The 22,556-nt window shown below is 34.1% G+C and overlaps 1 protein-coding gene and 1 non-coding gene across 2 annotated transcripts; one reads left to right on the forward strand and one right to left on the reverse strand.

Moving 5' to 3' along the window:
• Positions 1-198: 198 nt before the first annotated feature.
• Positions 199-18,137, reverse strand: PSMA3 (proteasome subunit alpha 3). Its single transcript, XM_006920139.3, has 11 exons — positions 17,979-18,137; positions 16,372-16,454; positions 13,092-13,215; positions 10,390-10,491; positions 10,227-10,300; positions 7,855-7,927; positions 6,768-6,833; positions 3,780-3,826; positions 1,867-1,934; positions 726-790; positions 199-359 (listed from the first exon to the last, which is right to left on the reverse strand). The coding sequence occupies exons 1-11, from the start codon at positions 17,997-17,999 to the stop codon at positions 315-317; spliced, it is 768 nt and encodes a 255-aa protein (XP_006920201.1). The 5' UTR covers positions 18,000-18,137; the 3' UTR covers positions 199-314.
• Positions 18,138-19,947: 1,810 nt separating this feature from the next.
• TRNAK-CUU lies at positions 19,948-20,020 on the forward strand. The gene has a single exon. It is a non-coding gene; the product is annotated as a tRNA-Lys (tRNA).
• Positions 20,021-22,556: the final 2,536 nt, after the last annotated feature.

The following is a 22,556-nucleotide window of genomic DNA, read 5'->3' on the forward strand; positions in this document are numbered from 1 at the left end:
TACTTTTTACCCAACATCCCAGCATAAAATCTTTAGATTCTAGCTGAATGATGGAATGGAGCTTTGAATTTGATTCCAAAGCCTCTGGTTTGCAGTATTTTAACTAAGGAATTTTTAAATAGGCATCAACATTTTAATGCTGAGTAAATATGTGCTTAATTACCTCCACCAATTTTGTCAAGCAGATAGTAACCAAACTTAAGTCATTACAAGACAAAATTTTAATGAAAATTGGTCAGTAGGTATGTAATAATCCACAGGGCTAAATAGTTACATGGGAACTATAATAGAAATTTAAAACAGCTGCAGAAGTGTTACATATTGTCATCATCTGATTCATCTTCTTCCTTCAAAGATTCCTGTTAAGAGAAAAACAGTGTTTAAAATCAAATTTTTAATATTACAACAACCTGAATCTAACCGCTTAATGAACAGTGGTTTATAATAAGGTACCCAAGTAAAGAAAATGATAATTAAATGTACCTTGCTTTAACAATTGACTGTATTCTTTAGAGCACACACACAGTATGAATGCATTAAATGTCCTGAAAATCCCTATCCATTTTCACACAGTTTTGGAACCAGGGCAACTTTATCTCCATTGAGGATAACCCAGAAAATTTCTATCCTTAGTTCAACTCAACTCTATTTATTTAACAGAAATCAAACCAAGTTCCTTTATTATTCAACACTTACTTACATGGATTTTTCGTGTGGTGTCTTACCTTAGCGTATTTTTCAGCTTCTTCCCTTATATCTTTTGGAACAATTTCATGTCTTCCTTTAGTTACTAGAAATTAAGCCATATATTTAAAATGAATTAAACACGAGGACTATATTATGCAATCTACCCAATTCACAGGTATGGTCCATCTATGTTAATGTTGTAAAGTTGTACTTTGAGTAATACAAGATGCTTTGACTCATTTTTATGTTTTCTCCACATAAAAGATTAGATCTGCCCAAATTTAGCTCTTATGGATACGAAGGCTAAATTATGCTATGTTATCTAGATGCTGTGATAAATCCCAGGTATTCACTAATATACAGCATGATTTAAAAAAAATTAAACTGGCCTTGAAGCGCTATGGTTACCACGCTAGAAAGAAAAACTGGTGCATTCTCAGTAATATCTTAAAACATTAAATGAACTATTCACAACTTCAGTCAATTATTAAGCAGAACTTTCCTTCGAAAAGATTACTTGGTTGGTTCTGGCTTTCTTTGTTCCATGGTCAGGTGCATTTTGGCCACCCCCACTGCAGTTGAACATACGAATATTTCATGACCCAGCAATTCCACTCTTACGTACATTTCCAACAGAAACACTACACAGGTGTACCATAATAATTATGCATGATGTCCACAGTTGCATTTAATTTTTTTTTTTTTTTAAAAAGGAAAAAGCCCAATCGGAGATGGATGAATTGTGGTATATTTAGACAACAGAACACTATATAGCAAGGCAAATGAACAAATACTATTTAAAATACAAAGCAACATATTAATTTGTTGAAAAAGTCAGGGACAAAAGAATACATATTGTATAATTCCATTTACATAAACTTTAGCAGGCAAAACTATCATGTTAGAATTCAGAATTCAGGATAGTGGTTACTTTTGGGGAGAAGGTAAGGACTAATTTCAAGGAGGCCTTTAGGGGGTGATCAAGACTGGTCTACTTGTTGACCAGAGCAGTGGTTACAGGAGTACATCCATATTGTGATCATTTATCATTTGTTATTTGTGTACTTTTCTATATGTGTATGTCACTAACATTATTTTAAAAATTAAAAGGCACCCAGTAGTAATTTAGGTTTGGTACAGATGACTCCCAGAGCAAATAAATGGACAAAAGTAACTTACTTTCTCCAACCCAGCTGAGCTCTAGTTCAAAAGCTTTATCCTTAACTTCATCGTGTACTATGTAAATTCTAAAACAGAAAAGAGGAAATTAAAACAACCATTTGGTCATCTACAAACACTGTAGTTCATGCACCCCTTCAGCACAAATTAGAACATCCATCCCTAGTATCAATATAAAATTATACATTATATACATTATACATAGTTTATGAACACTGGAAAAAGGCAAATCACAAAAGGATTAATATAAAATTAAACACTACAAATGGTTCAATATATTTTTACAACCCATTTGTTTGAGACACTGTTTTCGAGGCATAATTCAAAAAGATACCTCATAAAGAACACAGATTTCAATGGGAAAAAGCGATCATGTTTTCTCTATCATTAACTGATTATTTTTAAAACAAATTAATTTTTTAGTTTGCAATTATTATTTATCTGCAACTTCTTGGCAGGAATCTTTTTAAACCCTAGTACATTTTTTTAAGAACTATATGCCCTTCTGGCCTTTAAATGATACATGCCAAACTGCAGCAAACAAGTAGGCACTGTCATACAACATATTGAAGTATCAAAAAATTAAGTATAGAGCAAGGCTTTCCTATTATACTTTCCACCATCTTACACATCTTACTTTTGGAGGGTATTCCTAAAGCCTGTGATAATATGAGAAATCGCCTTAATTTTTGGAAACTAAGTAAAATATACACAGTGTTCGATTTATTAAACGATGAAGGGATGGCTTTTCTACATGGAACTAACTCATGTCTACTGTTACACCTAAACATAAAAGGTGTGGTGAAGGCTGATTTCCGGAAGCATTTCTCAGTGAAAGAAATTGAGTTTATCATGTTAGACTACTGTCAATTCAATGAGAATTATTTACTTTCTTTTTAAGCAATTCTACTGTATACTAGTGTTCCTCAAGTTATTATTAACTGACATTTGTAAAATGGGTTCTGCTTCATAACTGGAAAGGGTCTCATGGTATACAAAGGTGGTGATGACAGAGTGGCAAAAGCAGGAGTTGTGGACAATTAAGACTTTAAAAACTCTGAGATTGTATATATTTTGTTTTAAAAAAAATTCAGTTTAAAAGAAATTAAGAGTACCATTAAGTATACTACTTATTATATAATAGAGCTCTCTAGGACTTTTTTTCCTTGCATGTATGATTAGATGTAAAACCTGAAGGCACTTGCAAAACTTGCTGACTAGACGGACCATGTTCATGCAGTCCAATGTGAAACAAAGGTGCTATGAATTCTCTGAATTATATTTATTACTTTCAAATCTGAAAAGATGACTGCAAAACCAGCACTTTATTGGATTTTTTGAAATACTAAATGAATTTTGAAGAATCATGAATTTTGAAGCAATGACACTCAGGTTTACTGGCTTTGTTGTTGCCTACTATTAACTCATATAGCATTCCACTCTATGTACCTATAAGATGAACCACTTCAGGCTTTCTTAAACTGTATTTAAAGGTTTTGAATACTGCTCTTCTCATCTTGTAAGAACTGTTATGATTAACATATCTTGCCTAAAGAAACAGATTATGTATATGAGCCAGCTTCATGGATCATGTATAGAAATAATTAGCTGTAAAATAAAAAATAAAGTTTTTTAAATAATCAAATTAAGATTATTGAGACTTCTAAGATTTGGGAAGTTGGCAACTATGAAATGAAGCTTTTAGAGGTCCACTGTATCCTAGACTTGAATTCTGTCACCTAAACACTTTATTTTGTTAAAAGCTATTTTTTTTCCCAGCCCACACTAATGGTCACTTGCTATGGATATTCTCTTCTTTAATTATATACTAAGTTATCTTCAAACAAAACAGCCTCATAGAATTAAGGCACAGTGAAATATTTTTGTCAATGGTAAGGAAAATTTCAACTTACATTTTTGCAACTTCTTTAACAACATCACGGCAGGTCATTTCTTTCATCTACAAAAATAAAATACACATTGTTATGAGTCACAAGAACACCACTTTCCACTTGTAACTATTTTCAGATTCTTTTCATGACCTATATCAATAACCCACACTCTTGAGTAAGTCTCAAATATAAAACCAAGGAAAATAACCTGAAATCCCAAAAGACCAGAACCTAAGTTTCTTGATTCACACTTTAATGTTTTTAAATTATTATGCCAAAATATTCTGGACAGTCCTTGGGTACCACTAATTTTGTGATAAGTATTAAAATTTATTACAGTCCAGACTGTTCCCATTGATTCAGAGGCAGACTCTCATGTTTAAAAGACTATAGAAGAAATTTTTTTTTTTATTGCCAATTTAGGATAATAAAATACAAACAAATCATGAATACCTACTATATACAAGATATAGAGAGATGAATAAGATAAGTTTTCCCTAGTGGAATTCAATTAAAGACAAACTTCAAGACAAATGCAAAATGTTAGGGAAAGCTTTGAAAAAAGATTTGAATGGGTTCTTAGAACACAGTTGGATTTGGTTTGATTTTGAGGACGATAATGAAAAGTACAAGGCAAAATTGGGAAGCCAAAATCCTGTTCTAATGTATTAGAAGCAATTAGCATTCCATTTGGGAATCAGAATAAAAAAAATAGCCTTTGTTACCCAACAGTTTGTATATGTATTGGTAGTAGAAATAACCAGCACAAGATTTTATTAAGGCAAATGGGTTTCTGAGCATAAATGGCAAGATAAAAAAAACATTTGAGCAAACTGCCATTTATATTCTAACTGTGTTGGGGAAGATGGAAGATGGTGAAAGATGAAGGGTATTCAAAAAGCAGTCCAGACTTGAGGTAATTCAATTACTTTACCCCTCTAGGTTCATTAATATTTTATTTTTGGTGTTTTTTAATTTAAAAATCCTTATGCTCTGCCTGTACAGCCACATGAGGAAGCAGCAACAACAAATCATAATTTTAAATTTAAGAATACCAGTCTTGTTAGGAAATAAATCAAGTATGTGGGACCAACTACAAAAGTAATTGGCGTGGGCTTTTCAAAAAAAATACTGGGGGTGGGGAACACAAATTAGAAGAGATATAAGAAATTCAGTGTGTGAACCTTAATTATATCATGGTTTGAGAAACAGCTACAAATGACACTGCTGAAATTACTGAGGCACTGATTTTGGGCTGAATACCAGATGATATTTTGGGTGTGGTGATGGTATTCTAACAGATGAAAGTGCTAAGGCATTTAAGGATGCAATGTGATGTTGGCCATTTTTGTTTCAAATAGTTCAGAAAAAAGCATACAAATGGATAAAATATTGGAAAATATGATTTAGATGCTGATATTTTTGTACTATTCATATCTTTTCTGTGTTTATATTTTTTCATGTTAAATTGGGGTGAAGTGAAGGAAAGGAATACCAATCTTCATACTTTTGACCTTATGGGTTAAGTTTTATATTTAGTAAATGTTATCTCACAAAGGCAAACACAAGCAAATGTGAAAAGGCACATTTTAAGTGGCAAATATATTCTTACATATGTTGATGAAGTTTTTAGTTCATAAAAGATTTTTGGCAAACAATGTCAGAAGAAAAACAGGCTAGAGCAGTAGTTCGCAAACTCTTTAAAGGGCTAAATAGTAAATGTTTTAGACTTTGTGGTTCATATAATCTTTGGTCTCTTCCAACTAAAATTCTGTTTCAGTGTGAAACCAGACGTGCCATACTTTGTTGACCTAATTTAAGGCATGTTTTTGTTATTTAGGTACACATATTCCTCACAGAAGTAATCTTTCTTAATTCCTAGCTAGGATTTGTTGGTATTGCCATTCTTCACTAGGATTTAACCTAAGAAAATCAAAAGGACACTTGATTGCTCTAAATACTCTATTTTCAAATTTCTACATAGTACTAAAGAAAGATGAAAGCAAAAGGGAAAAGAGTAGAAGGAAATTAGTGCTGCACCAGGAAGTGTGTGTGGGGGGAAAGAACACTGATCTAAGTCATGAGGTCCATGAACTGTTCATAACCAACATAATTCTATGATTCGAGCCAGTATGTTTAACCTAGGGTTGTGCCTGGGTTAAGGGATATATCTTAGGTCCTTTTGTCAATTTTATTAAAACAAAAAATATGTATTAGCTTTAAAGCTCTAGAACTTGGCATTAAATTCCAAGCACTTAAAAAGATGAGTTATAGAGCCCGGCCTTAATAAGCTGAATGAGCAGCTGAGCATAGTTCCAGTACAGCATAAATTATGTGAATTTTTTTCTCACTGTAATGTACCAAAATACCAATAAATCATATGCCTACCTTTTAGGAAAGTTTCTGATAAGCAATAAGGAGTTCGTAGATAACTCTGAAAATTAAGTTGATCAATTTGGACAAAAAGAAAACCAGTAAACTTTTAAAAAAAACTTTTTTACACTAATAGCTGAATTTCTGGCTTTGAGGCAAAGAAAAAGTAGGTAATTGGAACAGGACAGGGTTTCTTTCATGACTTCATATAGGTAGGAACAAAGAAAGAGAAGCAATGGAGTAGTCAGACTCTTCATGTAAGACTTCTACAGACCAAAGCTATGTTCCAGAGAAGGAAGAAATGATATAAAACACCCAAATTCTCAACCTAAGGCTCACAAGGCTCCGTGAATGGGCTGCAAGGATTCTGTGAAATTACATGGTAACTTGTACTTTTCTGGAGTAAAGACTTTTATATAATAGGCTGCCATCAAAATCAAAGGGATCCATGACACAACTATGTAGGTAATATGTTACCACCTTTCCTATTCAACCACTTAACAACTATAGTAAGCTCCGCTGGAAACAATGAACGACACTGTATCCTTGGAATAAAAAAGTTTAATTTGTGGTGATAAAACTTCACTACATGAAGATAACGTTATAGCAGAAATTCAAGCATTAAGTATATATTACCTGAAGCTTTTCTATTTCTGTCTTTGCAGCTTGCCTGGCTTTGCCGATAGCACAGCCCCAATAACCCTATTTAAAAAGAATACACCAAAAATACTTATTATTCAATTAACATACTATCATAAAACATTAATGACTATTTCTATTTAAAGGTTAATGAAAGGATGTTAAATGACTTTCAAAATCCACTATGGAGAAATACAGTCAAACACATTTTAATGAACAGAAAGGGGCTCAAAAAAATTAAAATACCAAACTTAATTCTAAAATAATCTGGATATATCCAAAGAAAAACAAATATGCTTCATGAACTACAGACATTTTTGAGGGTAAGAATGGAAAAACTTTTTAGCATTGTAACAATGAAAATGAAGTTATTTCTGAGAAATATTCCTATGAGTTTTATACTATTAAACCATCATTATTTATATTATAAAGGTTATTTTTTAAATTAAGGATGCCCATTTATACTTGTACATGACAAAATGTAAAGCCTTCATTTTTTTAATTAGTAAAAACCATAAAAATCTCACAAGATAAGTAAGAAAAGGTAATTAGAAAAAGCCCAAGAAATCCCATTTAAAATCATTTTTAAAAAGAACCCTGAACAGGCCCGATCCCGTCTAATCTCGGAAGCTAAGCAGGGTCGGGCCTGGTTAGTACTTAGATGGGAGATCACCTAGGAAGACCAGGTGCTGTAGGTGTAAAAAGTTTAAAAAATAAGGTATTGTAAGCTGACAAGGTCCCTACCATCTGTGAAGTCAACCAAGAGTTGCCTCACCTGAAAAAATAAAATCCTTTTTAAAAAGAAAGATATCCAGTTTTAAGACATTGCTAATATAGTAATAAAGAAAATACCACGTATTCACAAATGTTATGTTCACTGTGCGGTTTCAATAAACAGCATAATGACAGCCACTAATTTTTCCTCTGCCTCATATCCACAGGTTATTGTTATTAATGATAAACAAAAAGTTGCTTTCCTTGAATGACTTTCAAAGAACCTTCATATAATCCAATATATGATTTAAGTGCTAGTAAGGTATCATTAAACTAGAAATAGAATTTCATATGATTCAAAATTACTCACATATGAAACACCTGATGGGTCAATCATGTAGAGTTGTGCACCGTCATTCACACTGTAAGATCCTAACATGAAACTGCATAAAAGTAAAGTTTAAATCACAGTTCTTAATACCATAAAAGTATTTTTAAAACAGTAATAAAAATGCAATTACACTTTCTGTAATAAACCACTAATATACATATAACTCATTCAACATTTTTAAAGGTAGTTTCAACAAAAACTAGTACATTCTTTAAATCATTCAAAATGCATGTGGCTTTGTTCATTTAGCATTAAACTTTCTGATGAAACTTTCCTGGGAGGATAACACTGTAGGCAAAGGAATAATGATAGATGGAAAACTAATGAGAGGGCCCAATAAGTAAAGGCACAGACTAAGCCAAGATGACAAAATTCCTGATGTCAGTACACTGAATCTACCTCAAACTCTTGTTCCACCCATCATTCTTTTTTGGCTATTATTCCTCATATTCCTCTAGTTTTTTTCCTATAATAAAACAGATTGTTTCAATGCATTTTTATATGCTCAACAAATTAAAAAGTCTATTAAATAATCATATGAACTACTGATTTTTTCTGAAACTGACATTTTCTTTCCCTTAGAAGTAGAAATCAGCCCTATCTTATATATCATTTCATGTACAAAATACCATAACAGCCACTGTCCAGTTCCCACCCTTACTGTCATTCTCTTTCATCTTTCACTTGGCCATGGAATTTTCAGAATATATAACTATCATCATTTTAACATCCTTCAGCGTTTCCTTAGTATGGCGCAGACTTCTGTATGATCTGGCCCCTTCCCACATCTTTGATATCACATAAACCTTATAGTCTATACACCAAGTATACTTGACTACCGTTGCATTACCTGAAATGCCCATGTAGTTTCATTCCAGTCCCCTTGCTTTAAATACCCTCATCAGTTCCCCTACACCTCACACATACTTTCCTTGCCAACTCTCCGGAGAGGCAGTTCCCTAAAAAATGCCCCACTATACTCAGTACAAACATGCCTTTATTATATCACCTCTAAAATTACTCATCTTTGTGCCCCCCATCTATGATTGACTCATAGTGTATGCTCAATAAATGTTTATGAAAAAGTTTTCTCTCCACTATTCTCCTTTAAAAACAGAACTGATGAATTCAGAGCTCAGCTGATATGTTAAAAAGAAAGGTATTCTCTGAAGTCTGAAAGTGTTTCATAATGTAATTTAAGTGAGACTTAAGAACTGATATAAAAAATATCCACATGTCTAACCTATTGCCAGCAGAATAAAACTCAGTTTTTCGCTAATCTGTCTTTAGTAATTTAAATGATGAGTATAAGCAACTAAAAGGTAGAACTACAGCTAATAAACTTCCTACAATCTTTAACAGAGGCATGCACTCAGATGTTAATAAAAAATAAATGTTTTATTATGACTAAACATGACTGATTTTTTTAACGTTATAAACTAGACATATCTTTTTATTTAAGGAAAATCTATAGTCAGGACAGAACTCTTCTGAGAAGCCATATTTGAATGTTTACATGTTTCCAGGTCTTGATGCAACTGAATCCAGGTTTTCTCCAAAAATAAAAATACCAACATTTCACCTTAACAATAAAAAACTAACAGGAACTTGAAATGTAATTTTGTATGGATTCATTACTGAAAAACTACCATTTAAGAGCTAAAAGTATGCTAAAAGTATACAGATGGAAATTAATAAGAAAACTGAGGTGTCAGTATAGTTGGCTACCTAAAAATGAAAACAAGAATTACCAGTCTGTAGTTTCCTGAGAATGTCAGGGTCTAACACCAGAGAATTTTTTTTTCCCAGTTTTACTAAGAAATAATTGACATATATTTGTATAAGTTTTACATGTACAACATGAGGGTTTGATTTATATATATTGTAAAATGTTTAACACAGTAATTTTAGTTAACACCCATCATCTCATATAAATACAATTAAAAAAAAAAAATGTCTCCTGTGATGGAAACTCTTAGTATCTACTCTCTTAACTTTATCATAAAGTAGTGTTATCATACAGCAGTGTTAACTATACTTGTCATGTTGTACATTACATCCCTAACTACTTATTTATCTTATAACTGGAAATTTATACCTTTAGACCAGACCACCGTCCTCCAGAGAATTTATCATAATCAGATTAAAATTATTACTATGAGTTCTATGTTTTATCATCAGTTTAAATCTGTATGTTTTTCACAATTCAAAGTTTTTATGTACAGTTTTATTTAATCATTTCTCTAATACTTCTTAGTAATAATTCATATTTTTAAGTGTATAAAAGGCTACAATGCTAGAGAAAACATACTTATAGTAACATTTCACTGAATATCTCAAAAATTTCATACCTGCAGCCAAAAGGTCTAACAGCACTGTAGAGTGTATATGCATGTACATACATGGCCACTCTGTCTGCAAGATGCTATGGGGAGGGGGGAGAGGAAAACAGAATAGCTTATTAACAAAATTCTATTACTGTTCAAAAGGCTCCTCAACATGTTGTCAACTTACTTTTAGTGGAATGTTATAGCCAAAGTTAGATCTGAAGTTGGAAGCTTCTTCTCTTGCAATGTCAGCTAAAGAACGAGCATCTGCCAGCAAACCTGCTACTGCCTGAAAGAAAATAAGTACCAACTTAATGATATACCTATTGTAAATCAAGGAATGTATGTAATTACTGTAGGCTTAATATTTTTTGACAAGCACCACCATTAGCAATAAGGTGTTTTGGGGGGCGGGGGGGCTTAATTTTATAAGGCATTCTCAGATTTTAATGCTTAGGTATGGGATTACAATTTTGAAATTTACCAACTGTGACTTCATTGCTTTGTCCAATGATCACATTCAGAAGAGATATTTATATAATTAATTCTCCACATCTCTCCACTTACCACTTTATTATAAAGAATAAAACAACAAAAAAGAATAAAACTGTTGGTCTTGGTAAGCACTGATCTTTATTTAAAGCAGTTCTGTGTTCAAAAGTTATTTAAAGTTTTGGTCTAAATGGTGTAACCTCAAATCTCTTTCAGCCTACTGACTAATAAATTGCAATGACAAACCACGTATCTTTCAAGATTGAAGGCTTAGAACTGCACTTACCAAACTACATACTGAGATATCCTAGGACATTGTAGTGAACTCAAAGTTGTGGGGCATAACATTTGGGGGAAACTCTTGTCGATGCAGTTCAGTTTCTATATTAAATCGTTCTACATTCCTTTCAATACCAAGACATCACTGAAAAGCTGGGTTCCTGTTATAAAAAATAAATACTAAGCAAAAATCAATGTAGAGAAGAAAATGAAAGGGGCGGCATATAATCTGATTCCAAAGTTTAAGAAGTTATGCAGGGCAAATTAATAACTGTGGTTATTTAAAAATAAAAATACTTTGTTTTCACTCTGTGTATTTTTTTTTTTTATTTTTATTACAGCTACTAAGTTTTTAGGACATAGACACTAAGTTGTTTGGACCTAAATAAATAACAAATAGAACCACTGGGTATTTCTTTTGGCCCAAGGAAGCAATAAAAAAGAATTACTGAAACAGGTACTAGGAACCAAGAAAGCCTGGGAACCACTTGCTTAAGAGATTTGCAAAATTTTAAAAGTGATATCAGAATTTTTAATAGCCTTTTTTCCTACTGCTACCAACTAAGAGTAACAATGATGAAATTCCTAACACATACTATACACTCATTAATTACATGCTAAGCATTTTACATAATTCTTAACCTTGCAACAACTCTATGAGGTAGGCACTGTTACCACTCTAGTTTAACAGGTGAGGAAACTAGAACAATTTCACCATTTAAATCTTCTATTGCTTGGAGAAAGTTTATTGTGAAGTCCAGGAATTCTCAAATCACTTGAAGATGACAATTGTGGAAACAAAACATTAATCCTTAATTGTTTCCAACCCTCTTCAATGTGTAATGTTTTGCCAATTTCTGGTTATAAGGAATGCCATCCAGTTTCCTGACTTTAAATAATAAATGAGACAAATCTGAGTATTTTAGGACAATTTTTCTATCACTAAAGTGCCTATAAGCTCATATTTTTTTTCAAAATACACCTACCTAAAGTGTTTTTACTAGCTGAAAAAATGCATAATTCTCTAGTTCACCTCCTATCAGCTAGGTTACAGTCTGGCAAGTTTCATCAAAACATATCAGTTTCACTGGCAATAATAAATTTGTTCAGGAGAGAAAATATGTTCAGAAAAAATAATCACTGAAAAAGCAAAAGAAAATCTTCATCTGTAGCTTTGCAGTTTCCTGGTTATATTTTACCAGTCCTTTTTTGTATTTGTGTGTAATAGAAACACCAAAGCTAACCAAAGAATGACTGGGTCCTATAAGATCTCAGAATGGGTTCTGCATTAACATGTAGGCCATTCAAATCCAAGTTTGAATCCCAATTTGTATCTTTACCAGCTGTGTGTCTGTTTTCTCATTTGTAAAAATGGGATTAATATTAATTCCACTGGGTTGTCAAGATTAACCAACACTATGTAAAGAACCTCCAGCATAGTACATTGCACACGGTTTTCTCTTTTTCCTATGCTTTTCAGTAAGCAGGGTTACAATCACTTCCTCTTTAGATTGATGTTCTTACCGAAGTCTGACATCCATATAGGATAACTTCAGTGTACACCAGTAATGTAATGGTGGCGTGTAATTGTGCAAAGCAGTCATTCAAGATACCAGCCGCATGAAATAAATACAGTGGTGCCTATGAAGCTATTAAAATGTATAAGTTCATTTTCCTTTTCATTAACCATCTTTCCTGGTGCTCCACCTTATTATAAAGGTATCTTCTTTTAATATCTTCAGTATGACAGTGATCCCCACAAGGGATACAAAAAGCTAAAGATACTTCGGTCTCAAGCATTTGCCTTCACTGGTAATGTGTGCTGCCAAGACTTCTTTCCTATATACGCACCCCTCTGCCCTCTTCCTTTTCTTAAGGCAACTTGGTTTTCATAACTATCTCCAATCAGGTTATGAGAATGCTACCTTTCTTTTCAATTGTAAACTGTTCACAAACCAGTAATGCTGTCATTACTTCTATGGCTGCTCTCTGATATGTTTCTGCCTCAATGCTAAAGTAATAAATGGGTTCTTATAATCACATTTTAATATATACCAATTAATTACACCACAAGAAATTAGACAAGGCAAAAAAAAACATTTTTAAATGTAACCTTACCATTCCAACATGCCGATCAACATTAAAAAGTCGTTTGTTGGAACCTTCTTCATAAAGTTTAGAAAGGACTAATTTTTCTACCCCAAAGACAACACCGTCTTTACATCTGATTCCAATAGCTGTACTGAAACAAAAAGAAGATAAATTTTTTAAATGAAAATAAACTTTATAAACAAGTTTTAAAAAGACAAAAATAGGTAGCACTTACTTTTTTAAAGCATGTCAAGTATTTTTAAACAAATACATTTGAAAACTAGAAAGGGGAAACATCCTAAAGTCTGGTAAATTAGATCCATGTAAATGAACGTATGACCAACAAAAAATATCTACCATATTATCACATAAAAAGATTTAATACGTAAGTGAAAAAAAGATGCCAACAAAATATGTGCAAAATGGCACAGTGCCTGCCATATGATAGCTGTATTTTAACAAATGTTGACTAAACTATTGTCCATTAAAAATGGTTCACAATATGCACAGAAAAAAAGGCTATACCCAAACTAAAAAGTTAGCAGTGACTAATCTGGGTGGAGAGATTATAATTCTTTTTCTTTCTTTTGTTCGTTTGCTTTTTCTGCAACATCCATGTATTGCTTATAATAAGTAAGTATATATAATAAAATATATGCTATGTACAAATTTAAAACAAATCTTAAAGTAACCTCTTAAGTAAAATATGGAGAAAATACATTGCCATTTCAAGATGAAAATAATTAATTACTTTGTTTTTCTAATTCTTTTAATAAAGGGAATTCTGATCAGAAACAACTAGAAAGTGAGGAGCGACATATACATTTTGCAAAGAATTTCCCCATTCTTCAGGTATCTTCAATGGCTCTCCTTTTAAGTTTAAATTTCTTGGCCCACCTTTCAAAAATCCTGAGAATCTGCCAAGTCCATCTAGCTTATTTCCTATTATAAATCCTGTGTTCTACTGAATTCAACCTCACTGTCATCCCTCAAACACCTACATTCGTTTTTGCTTTTATGACTTTATTGAGGTTATCACGGGTGCTAGAATACACTTCCTCCTCACCACTGCATATTTAAATAAATTACTACAAACTCTTGCAAATTCATTTGAACTTAAACTCTATAGCCTCAGGTAGTCTTTCCTGATTATCCCAAGTCATCATCTTCCTCATTGTTCAAAATCTAAAATGTTCTTTATTCTGAACTAAAAGTCCTCAAAGTGTAGTCTGTGAAACCCCTGAGAATCCATGAGATCCTTTCAAGGGGTCTATGAGGTCAAAATTATTTTCATAAAAATACAAAGACATCATTTGCCTTTCCCACTGTGTAGTCGTTTGCATTGATGGCACAGTAGCACTGAGTAAAACTGCTGACACTTTAACACAAATCAATACAGTAACAATAAATGGTAGCAGTAAACTATTAATTACATTTTTCACTGCTAGGCTCTCACAGTTCAAAAATAGCCACTTTTAGTTTAAGAATATCCGTGATAAAGCAGTAATTAATTTTATTAGATGACAACCCTTAAGTTCTTATCTTTTTATTATCATACTGAAGTGGAAGGTACTCAAACAACTTCTGCTGTAAAACGACATATGATGGTAGCCTAAAGGAACAAGCACTGGTAAAACTGGTTATTTAAACTTCAGTATTTGGCAGACTTTTTCTTTTTTTTCTAAAATGAACAAGTGAAATTGTCACTTCAAGGAAAACAACTGACAGTATTTTGTTGCCAGTGATAAAATTCATGTTTTCAAGCATAAATTGGAATTTTAGAAAATATATTCACCCATGTGAGCTTGTCTGTTTCCTAATACTTACAAACTTTTATGATCATAGTGATGGTAATATTAACAAGTGTGATATTTCTGACAGTTTATAACTAAGCATGTCAGATTTGGAAGATTTGTTCTAACTCAGTGAACCAACAATTTCCAAATGACCAATTCATAATATTGCAAATCATGCATAGGTAAAACATCTAAAGTGCAAGACAGCCCAACAGATTTTAATTTAAAAGAAGAAAAAGTTTATTGTTAAGTTTTTAGATACCACATTGCAACTAACTTTTAAGAAATTACCATTTGTCTAGTTTTGGTGTGTAATCATAGAACAACATCTATAATTATCCAAAAAGGCTATTAAAGTACTCATTTTTCCAACTACATATCTGTATGAAGCCTGATTTGCTTCACGTGCTTTAGTAAAAGTAATAGCATATTAAAGCAGAAGCAGACATGAGAATCTGTCTTCTATCAAGCTTCAATTAACTACTGAGATTTACAACACCATTCTTCTCACTACTTTTTTTTAGATTTTAGAAAAGTTATTTTTCATTAAAAAATTTTCAATGTTAAACATTTTTAATGTTAAATTATTAATGTAAATATGCAGTTGTGTTTATTATTACTCTTAATGAATTATTTTGTTTTAAAATCTAACATGGTTAAATATTGACAGAACCAATAACCTGCATAAATAAGAGCTCTCTAGGGTCATGGTAAATGTTGGTAGAACCTAGGGCCTACATAAAAAATGCTCTTTGAGGTCCTCACTAAAAGGATCCTGACACCAAAATTTTATGTACATTTTTATTCTAAACAATCTAGCCCTTATAGTTACATTGTACAACTTTCCTTTCATATTCTGACTCCTCAATGAGGCTAAAGGGGAAGATTATAATTTAAACTTTTGCATATTACCTTCTGGGGTATACTTTTATAAAATTATGATCATGATATACATATTTTAATAAAGTGCTTTTAAGTATTAACATATGTCATTAATTGTTTAGGTAGTTCCTATACTTAACAGAGATTCAAAAATATTTGACTTAAATTCCTAAGATTAAATTTTTCTTTAAAAGAATTTATCATCTTTCGATACAGGAAGAAATCAAATTATTTAATTAAATGGTTAAATGTTTTCTAACTATTAGTTTATATGCTAGACTCTTAAGACAATCAATATACGGCCAAGGAAAACAATGATATAACCCAAGAATTTGAAAAAGGGAAATGGGCTAGCAAAATGATAATGGATTTGGTTTTATGCACTATATTTGACCATGTAAAATGGCCAAGTAGATAATCCTGGAATCAACTGGAAATATAGGACTGAGGCTAATGAAAACATGTGGCCTAAAAAGAGATACAGAAATGACTAATAAATTGAAATTTTAGGTCACATATTATTTTACAGCAAAGTAACATAACAAAGGCTAATTACCAAAAATAAAGAAAAGGAGCTATTTAATAACTGGTTAAAACAAGCCAATTTCAAGTAAAATAATGTTTCTTACCTACTATTTTCCACAGCTTTCATCGCATACTCAACTTGAAAAACTCTTCCATCAGGAGAGAATGTGGAAGCTGACAGGTCATACTAGGAGAAAAAAGGCAACAGTAAGCCTAAAATAATGTATCTTTGGCAGTAATAATCTTAGAATATTTTTTTTCTAAATGGCTTACACATCAGAAATCATAGATTTTTTTCATTTGAGCAACTAGAACTGGACCATTCACTGAAAATTAAAGATTATAAGAAATGCAAAATGGCAAGGGAAGGAGAAAACTCAGAGCTCTATTTAGGGCATGTAGTTTAAAATGCCTATTCATCAAGTGGAGAAAAATGTCAAGTAGACAAGTCTTTATAACAGCAGTTCTTGGAAGAAATGAAAATAGGAGATAAGCCTTCAACCATAGTGCTTCCTTAGTTTCAGTTTCCTGATCTGTTAAACAGAGATCCTTAATTCTACCACTGTAATACCAAAATATCTCACATGGTTATAGCATCGAGTATTTTTAAAACGTTTGTAGAATGAAATACTATCAATTGAAGGTGTTCTTAATGTAGTTGCAAAGTCAATTTGCTACAACATGCATTATTAAGCAATTACTAATACTAAAAAAGTATGACATAACCTTAGCATCTCATAACCGAATGGATTAAACCATTCCAAACATAAGCTGCCTATTATCAAACTCGAGAAACTAGTATTTGGGTTTAAAGCTGAGTATCAAATCTTGTGAATTGTTGCTATAGATGAGCCAAGAAACCGATTATTCAATGCTTCTAGTGCAAACAACCAATAACTATTTCTAAACAAAATTATATTTTCTATGTGGAGAAATACATACGGGGAGTAAGCAAAAGATTGTTTACATGCAGTACATTTAACAAAGGTAGTAAACCGAACAAGTTAACAAGTCCAACTTCAAAATCCTCAACAGTCTTGTCTGTTCATAGTCAGAAGTGGTTATGTCTCTAGCTAACCATTTCAATGTTTACGGTAATGTGCTATTAAGAATTTGTACAGGAAAAGCTGAGACAAAGGAAAAACGAAAGGATTTTTCAGATTTCGCTTATCAGATAATTTTTTTTTATTGTCCCGACAGGGTTTCCAGGATCACTACACTGTGGATCACTACACTCGAAGGGACGATAGAGAAGGCCTAGTGAGTCAGCAGCACCCTAGGAACTGCAAAGGCTGTCCACGGAGAGCAGCGTCTCAAACCTTGGAACCTCAACACGCCTTGCCTCAGTGGTTCTCAGGAGGGACTGACACCCAAACCCTTTATAGACTTTCAGACCCCACAAGTTTCTACTTTCGGTTTCCCTAAGATGCTGAAGAAAGTGACTCAGCAATCCAAAGCTGCTCCAAATATTACCGCTGCGCCGCCAAGCCCGCTACACCAGAGCTTAAAAGCTTCAGGTCACCGTCACCGCAGACTCAGGCCTAAAAATTAGCGTAGGAAAGACGGCCGTTCGCCAGACAACTAGAAGCGGCCCACTTGGCCGAAGGCAGTCCCAGCGCACCCAGAACTGATATACCCCAAGCGGTTAGTCCGACTTCCCTTCAACGCTAATCTTTACACTAGACTATCGCACGGAAAAACAAGAACTCACCCCGGTACCGATTGAGCTCATGCTGATAAAACCAGCAGAACGCGTAGCGCTTCAGGGCCTTAAGCGCACCCCCTACACCACAGCACGCAAACTAGTAATAGGCTCTCTCATTGGCTGCTCTTTCAACCAATAGCCTTCTCTGTAGCTCGTTTCCCAGTCTTTAGCCCGGTGAACAGAGGATTGTGGGAGAAGGAGGAGAGGAACGTGGCGGGCGACGCTCATAGGCAGATACAGTGGAGGTGGAGTTTGGGAAAAGGAAGGGAGTTTCACCTCTTCGGTTTCGGCACTCAGTGTTGCTGAGCTGTTTTGAGCTATATTGTCTGAGGACCTGTTCCGTTCCATTTCCTAGGAATGATTTACCTTTAATATTATCTGTTTATTTTGCTACATTATTCTTTCTTAGAGCAAAGCGCAAGGATGTTCTTACCAAGACCAGAGAAAGCGGTGAAGGAGAGGTCTCCCTCCACACTTGGCAGTCAGGTTCTGACCCAGTATTTTAAGGCCATTTCCTTCACCCACCTATACTTACAAGGAAGGAAGTTGCACTCAAAGAGTTTCGCCTTTGACCTCAGGAATTTTACAGAAGCAGTACTTTTTTAAAGAATATAACTATTTCGTAGAATTAAGGATTAGACTAATTAAAGATATATATTGAGCTCTAATATGACCCAAGTACTCTGCTAAACACTGGTGATAAAACGGTGAAGTAGACATTACTCCATCCCTCATGGAGTTTACATTCAATGAGAGGAAATAGCCAACAAAGAGTAAATAGGCAAAATAGTTGGACCTTGTGATAAGGTGGAAGAGAACAGAGGTTTGAATTTTAGGCCTGGTGCTTAGGTGCTTAGACTTTCTGCATGGGTGATATTTAAACCGAACTTTTTGGATCATTATCGGAATATGAACTTGGAATATTATAGGAACGTAAGCTCAGTGTAGCCTGTCATGGTGATTGAGCAGAGGAGAGTGAGAGGAAGTGAAATTAGAGATGTGGACGTGGGACCAGATTTTGTAGTGCTTTGGACTTAATCTGATTATACTGTTATTAGCATTTTCTTAAACTGCTAAATACTAAGGCGTATGTTTCCCTCGAAACATTTTATGTATTGACTGTATAATTATGGAAATCAGAAAATTAACATACTGTTTTTAAATATACAGGCTTTTTTTTAGATTTTGGCAATTCTCTCAATAATACCCGTTGCAGCAAAAGAATATCCAAAATTGTCATGTCTCTAGGCTCCTTTAGTTTGGGAAATAGTTGTCTCAGCTAGTCATAATTTGATCAAAATCAGTTTTTCTTTTTTCCTCTTAGAATTAACATTCTTTACCATAAGAGTCTATAATCCTTTCCTCCCAGGTTCTGTCATTTGAGCTGGATGGTAATTACCCTGAGGGTCCAATCTCTTAAATATCAGGCAGTTACCCGAAAGAGGCCTTATTATTATTATTATTTATTTTTTAACGGCTACAGCACCTGGTATACCTAGGTGGTCTCCCATCCAAGTACTAACCTAGGAGATCAGACGAGACCAGGCACGATCAGGGTGGTATGGCTGTAGATTAGAGAGGCATTATTTTCATCGAACTAGAATCCCCTTCCTCAATTTAACGTTCCTTGACTAAATTATATTAAAGGAAAAATAGCTAACTTCTGCTATTCTTCAGTGTAGCTAACCTCTTAGGTTGTATGTTCTTTAATCTGCTCCCTAAATTGTAGGAATCCAGTATGCCATTTGATAGAAGGTGGCTAGCCTTCATTCGTGTTTTCTAAAGATAACAAATTAGGCAGTATTTTAAAACACTTCAGAGCAGATTCAGTGACTTTGTAATGATAAAATTTTGCATGTTTTCAGTGATTTAGGGATATACACGCTATAGAAATTATTTAAGTACGATAAAATGTTGAAACCTGATATAGCTGAACAATCATCAAAGGATAGAAAAACAGCCCCATTCCACAGACGCCCGGCTAGCTCAGTCGGTAGAGCATGGGACTCTTAATCCCAGGGTCGTGGGTTCGAGCCCCACGTTGGGCGTAAACATTGATTTTTTTTTTTTTTTTTTCCGTTCTCTGAAGGAATCTTATTTTAAGGTTTTTCCGAAATATTATTACCAAGGAGTGTTCTTTAAACCGCATTAATTTAAATAATTTTGATATTAACCAGATCTTTGGAAAAAAGACTTCATTTTGTAAACAAGTCTCAAACTACGGTTGCGCACTTAAAAGCACATGTTCCTCTTCCTTTCTGTACTCCCTAACTTCTTTATTAAAAGCAGAGGCAATTGAAAGTCTACTGTTTAAAGTTGAGACTTGTTTTCCGTGTTAAAATGCATAGTTGCTGGTAGAGGGCAATTTTGCTATTATCAAAACAAAATATGATCCCCGATTTTGGCAGCTTTTTCCCAAATTTAAGAGATCCTATGTAAAAGCAGCTGGGGAGGCTGGAGGATTTCGGAGAAAATGTGTCTTCCTTTTTTATTTTATTTTTTCTTACCTTCATCGTAGGGCTTGCCCTAGGATAGGGTGTAGGTAGCGAAATATCCCGTGGAGAATATATATTGAGAAATGTTTCTTTCTGTGTCAGATCTGTACAACCAGAATAGAATATACAGCAAGTTTTCTCCCATTGTTCTTAGGACTACGTTTGATCTATCCATCCAATTGGATAGCTATGAGGAAGCTAATATTCTGGTAAAGGTGAGGCTGAAACAGGAACACGAACTGAAATGTGAAAATTCGGTGGGCAATTAAATATATGCAGAAGGTGAGATTTTTGCCTTCTTCACGGAGAATTTTGAATTATTCAAAAAGAGAACATCCACACACACCTGTACCACCACATCCAGGCACGTCCCAGGATCCCACTCACCAGACCACATAGGTGAACTATCCATGCAGCCACCTAACGCCAACCTTATCTAAAGCACTAGTTCCTATACCTCTGTTATCCACCAGCTTCCCTCCCACTAAACTACCAATTTTTCTCTTCTTGTTTTCTTTAACGTGCAAACATGCTGTTATTTTTCTATCTTAAAACAAAAATTTGTTTCCATTCACGCTACCATTCTATTTCTCTGTTCCCCTTTGGAGCAAGTCACCCAGTCGCCTACCTTCACCATACCTCTCCTCACACCTCTTAACTATGTCAACGCCCCTCAGCCATACCAAAAAATCACTTATAGATGAACAATTTTGATGTATTACTCATTGTAGCAAGGGAGAACTGTGGGATGTTTCAGTAAGAGAGTGATACAAAGAACCTACTATAGGATTTGGGCTTCAAGTAATTTTGGGGAGGGTCCAAGGAAGTGAGGGCTCCTTCACGACTGGGTGTTCTCAGAAGACCAAGGCAATTCTTTGACTAATAAATCTTATCTATAGGGAGAGCAGACTAAAGAAAGGATAAAACTGAAATTAGTAAAGTAACAGCCACTCAGTAAGATGTTTGGTATTGAGTTGGAGAGTGACCAACTTGTCTAAAGTGGATGTTCTGTGAGATGCCAATCCCAAGTGCTAGGCCTTCAGCCCTTCTGACTAACCCACTATAAATTGACCGTCAATCGTAGTTTCCCACAAACCCTCTCCTCAGTTTTGATAATTTCCTAGAACAGCTGACAGAATTCAGGAAAACAGTTTACTATTTCTAGTTTATTATAAAGGACGTAACTCAGGAAGAGTCAAAGATAAGCAATGCATAACGAGCTTCCGTGCCCTCTTCTGGAATGCCACCTCCTAGCACACCTGGATGCATTAACTGTCATGAAAGCTCTCTGAAACCTGTAGTTTAGGGATTTTTTGAAGGCTTCACCATGTAGTATGATAGATTAACTCGGTCTCTAGCGACTCTCCTATCCCTGGATGACATAGGGTAGGGCTGAAAGTTCTAAGCTTCTAATCAGGGCTTGGTCTTTCTGGTGACTAGCCTTGATCATGAAGCTACTCAGGAGCCCACCAAAAGTTGCCTCATTACAACAAAAGACACTCCTATTACCCAGGAAATTCCAAAGGATTTAGGAACGCTGTATAAGATGCTCCTAGTACCCCTATCATTCAGGAAATCATAAGGGTTTTAGGAACTCTGAGTTAGGAACCAGGTAGAGACCAAATATATTCCTTATTACATCACACTTGCCTGATTTGTCTTTTTTTAAATCACTAAGCAGTGAGCCGAACCCTAACCATCCTATTCTGATTGGCAACTACACCACCACCCACTTTATCCTATTTTTCCCATAGAAGGTAACAATATGTCTCTTTAATCTTACCTACCCCCTTGGAATGTAGGTCCACAAAGGCAAGATTTTTGTCTCACTGATGTATCTCGAGCACCTAAATTAACATCTGGCAGATGTTCAATAAATGTGTTGAACCAGTAAATTTAAAAGGGTGTCTTAGTTTCCTACAGCTGCCATAACAAAGTACCACAAACTGGGTAGCAAAAAACTACCAAAATTTTTGTTTCAGGAATAAGGAGGCTAGAAGTTTGAAATCAAGCCATGGGCAGAGTCATGTTCTCAAAGGCTCTCTTAAAGAATCTGTTCTATGCTTCTCTTAGCTTTCTGGTGTCACCA

The sequence above is a fragment of the Pteropus alecto genome, unplaced genomic scaffold (assembly GCF_000325575.1).
Source record: "Pteropus alecto unplaced genomic scaffold, ASM32557v1 scaffold86, whole genome shotgun sequence".
Taxonomy (NCBI): domain Eukaryota; kingdom Metazoa; phylum Chordata; class Mammalia; order Chiroptera; family Pteropodidae; genus Pteropus; species Pteropus alecto.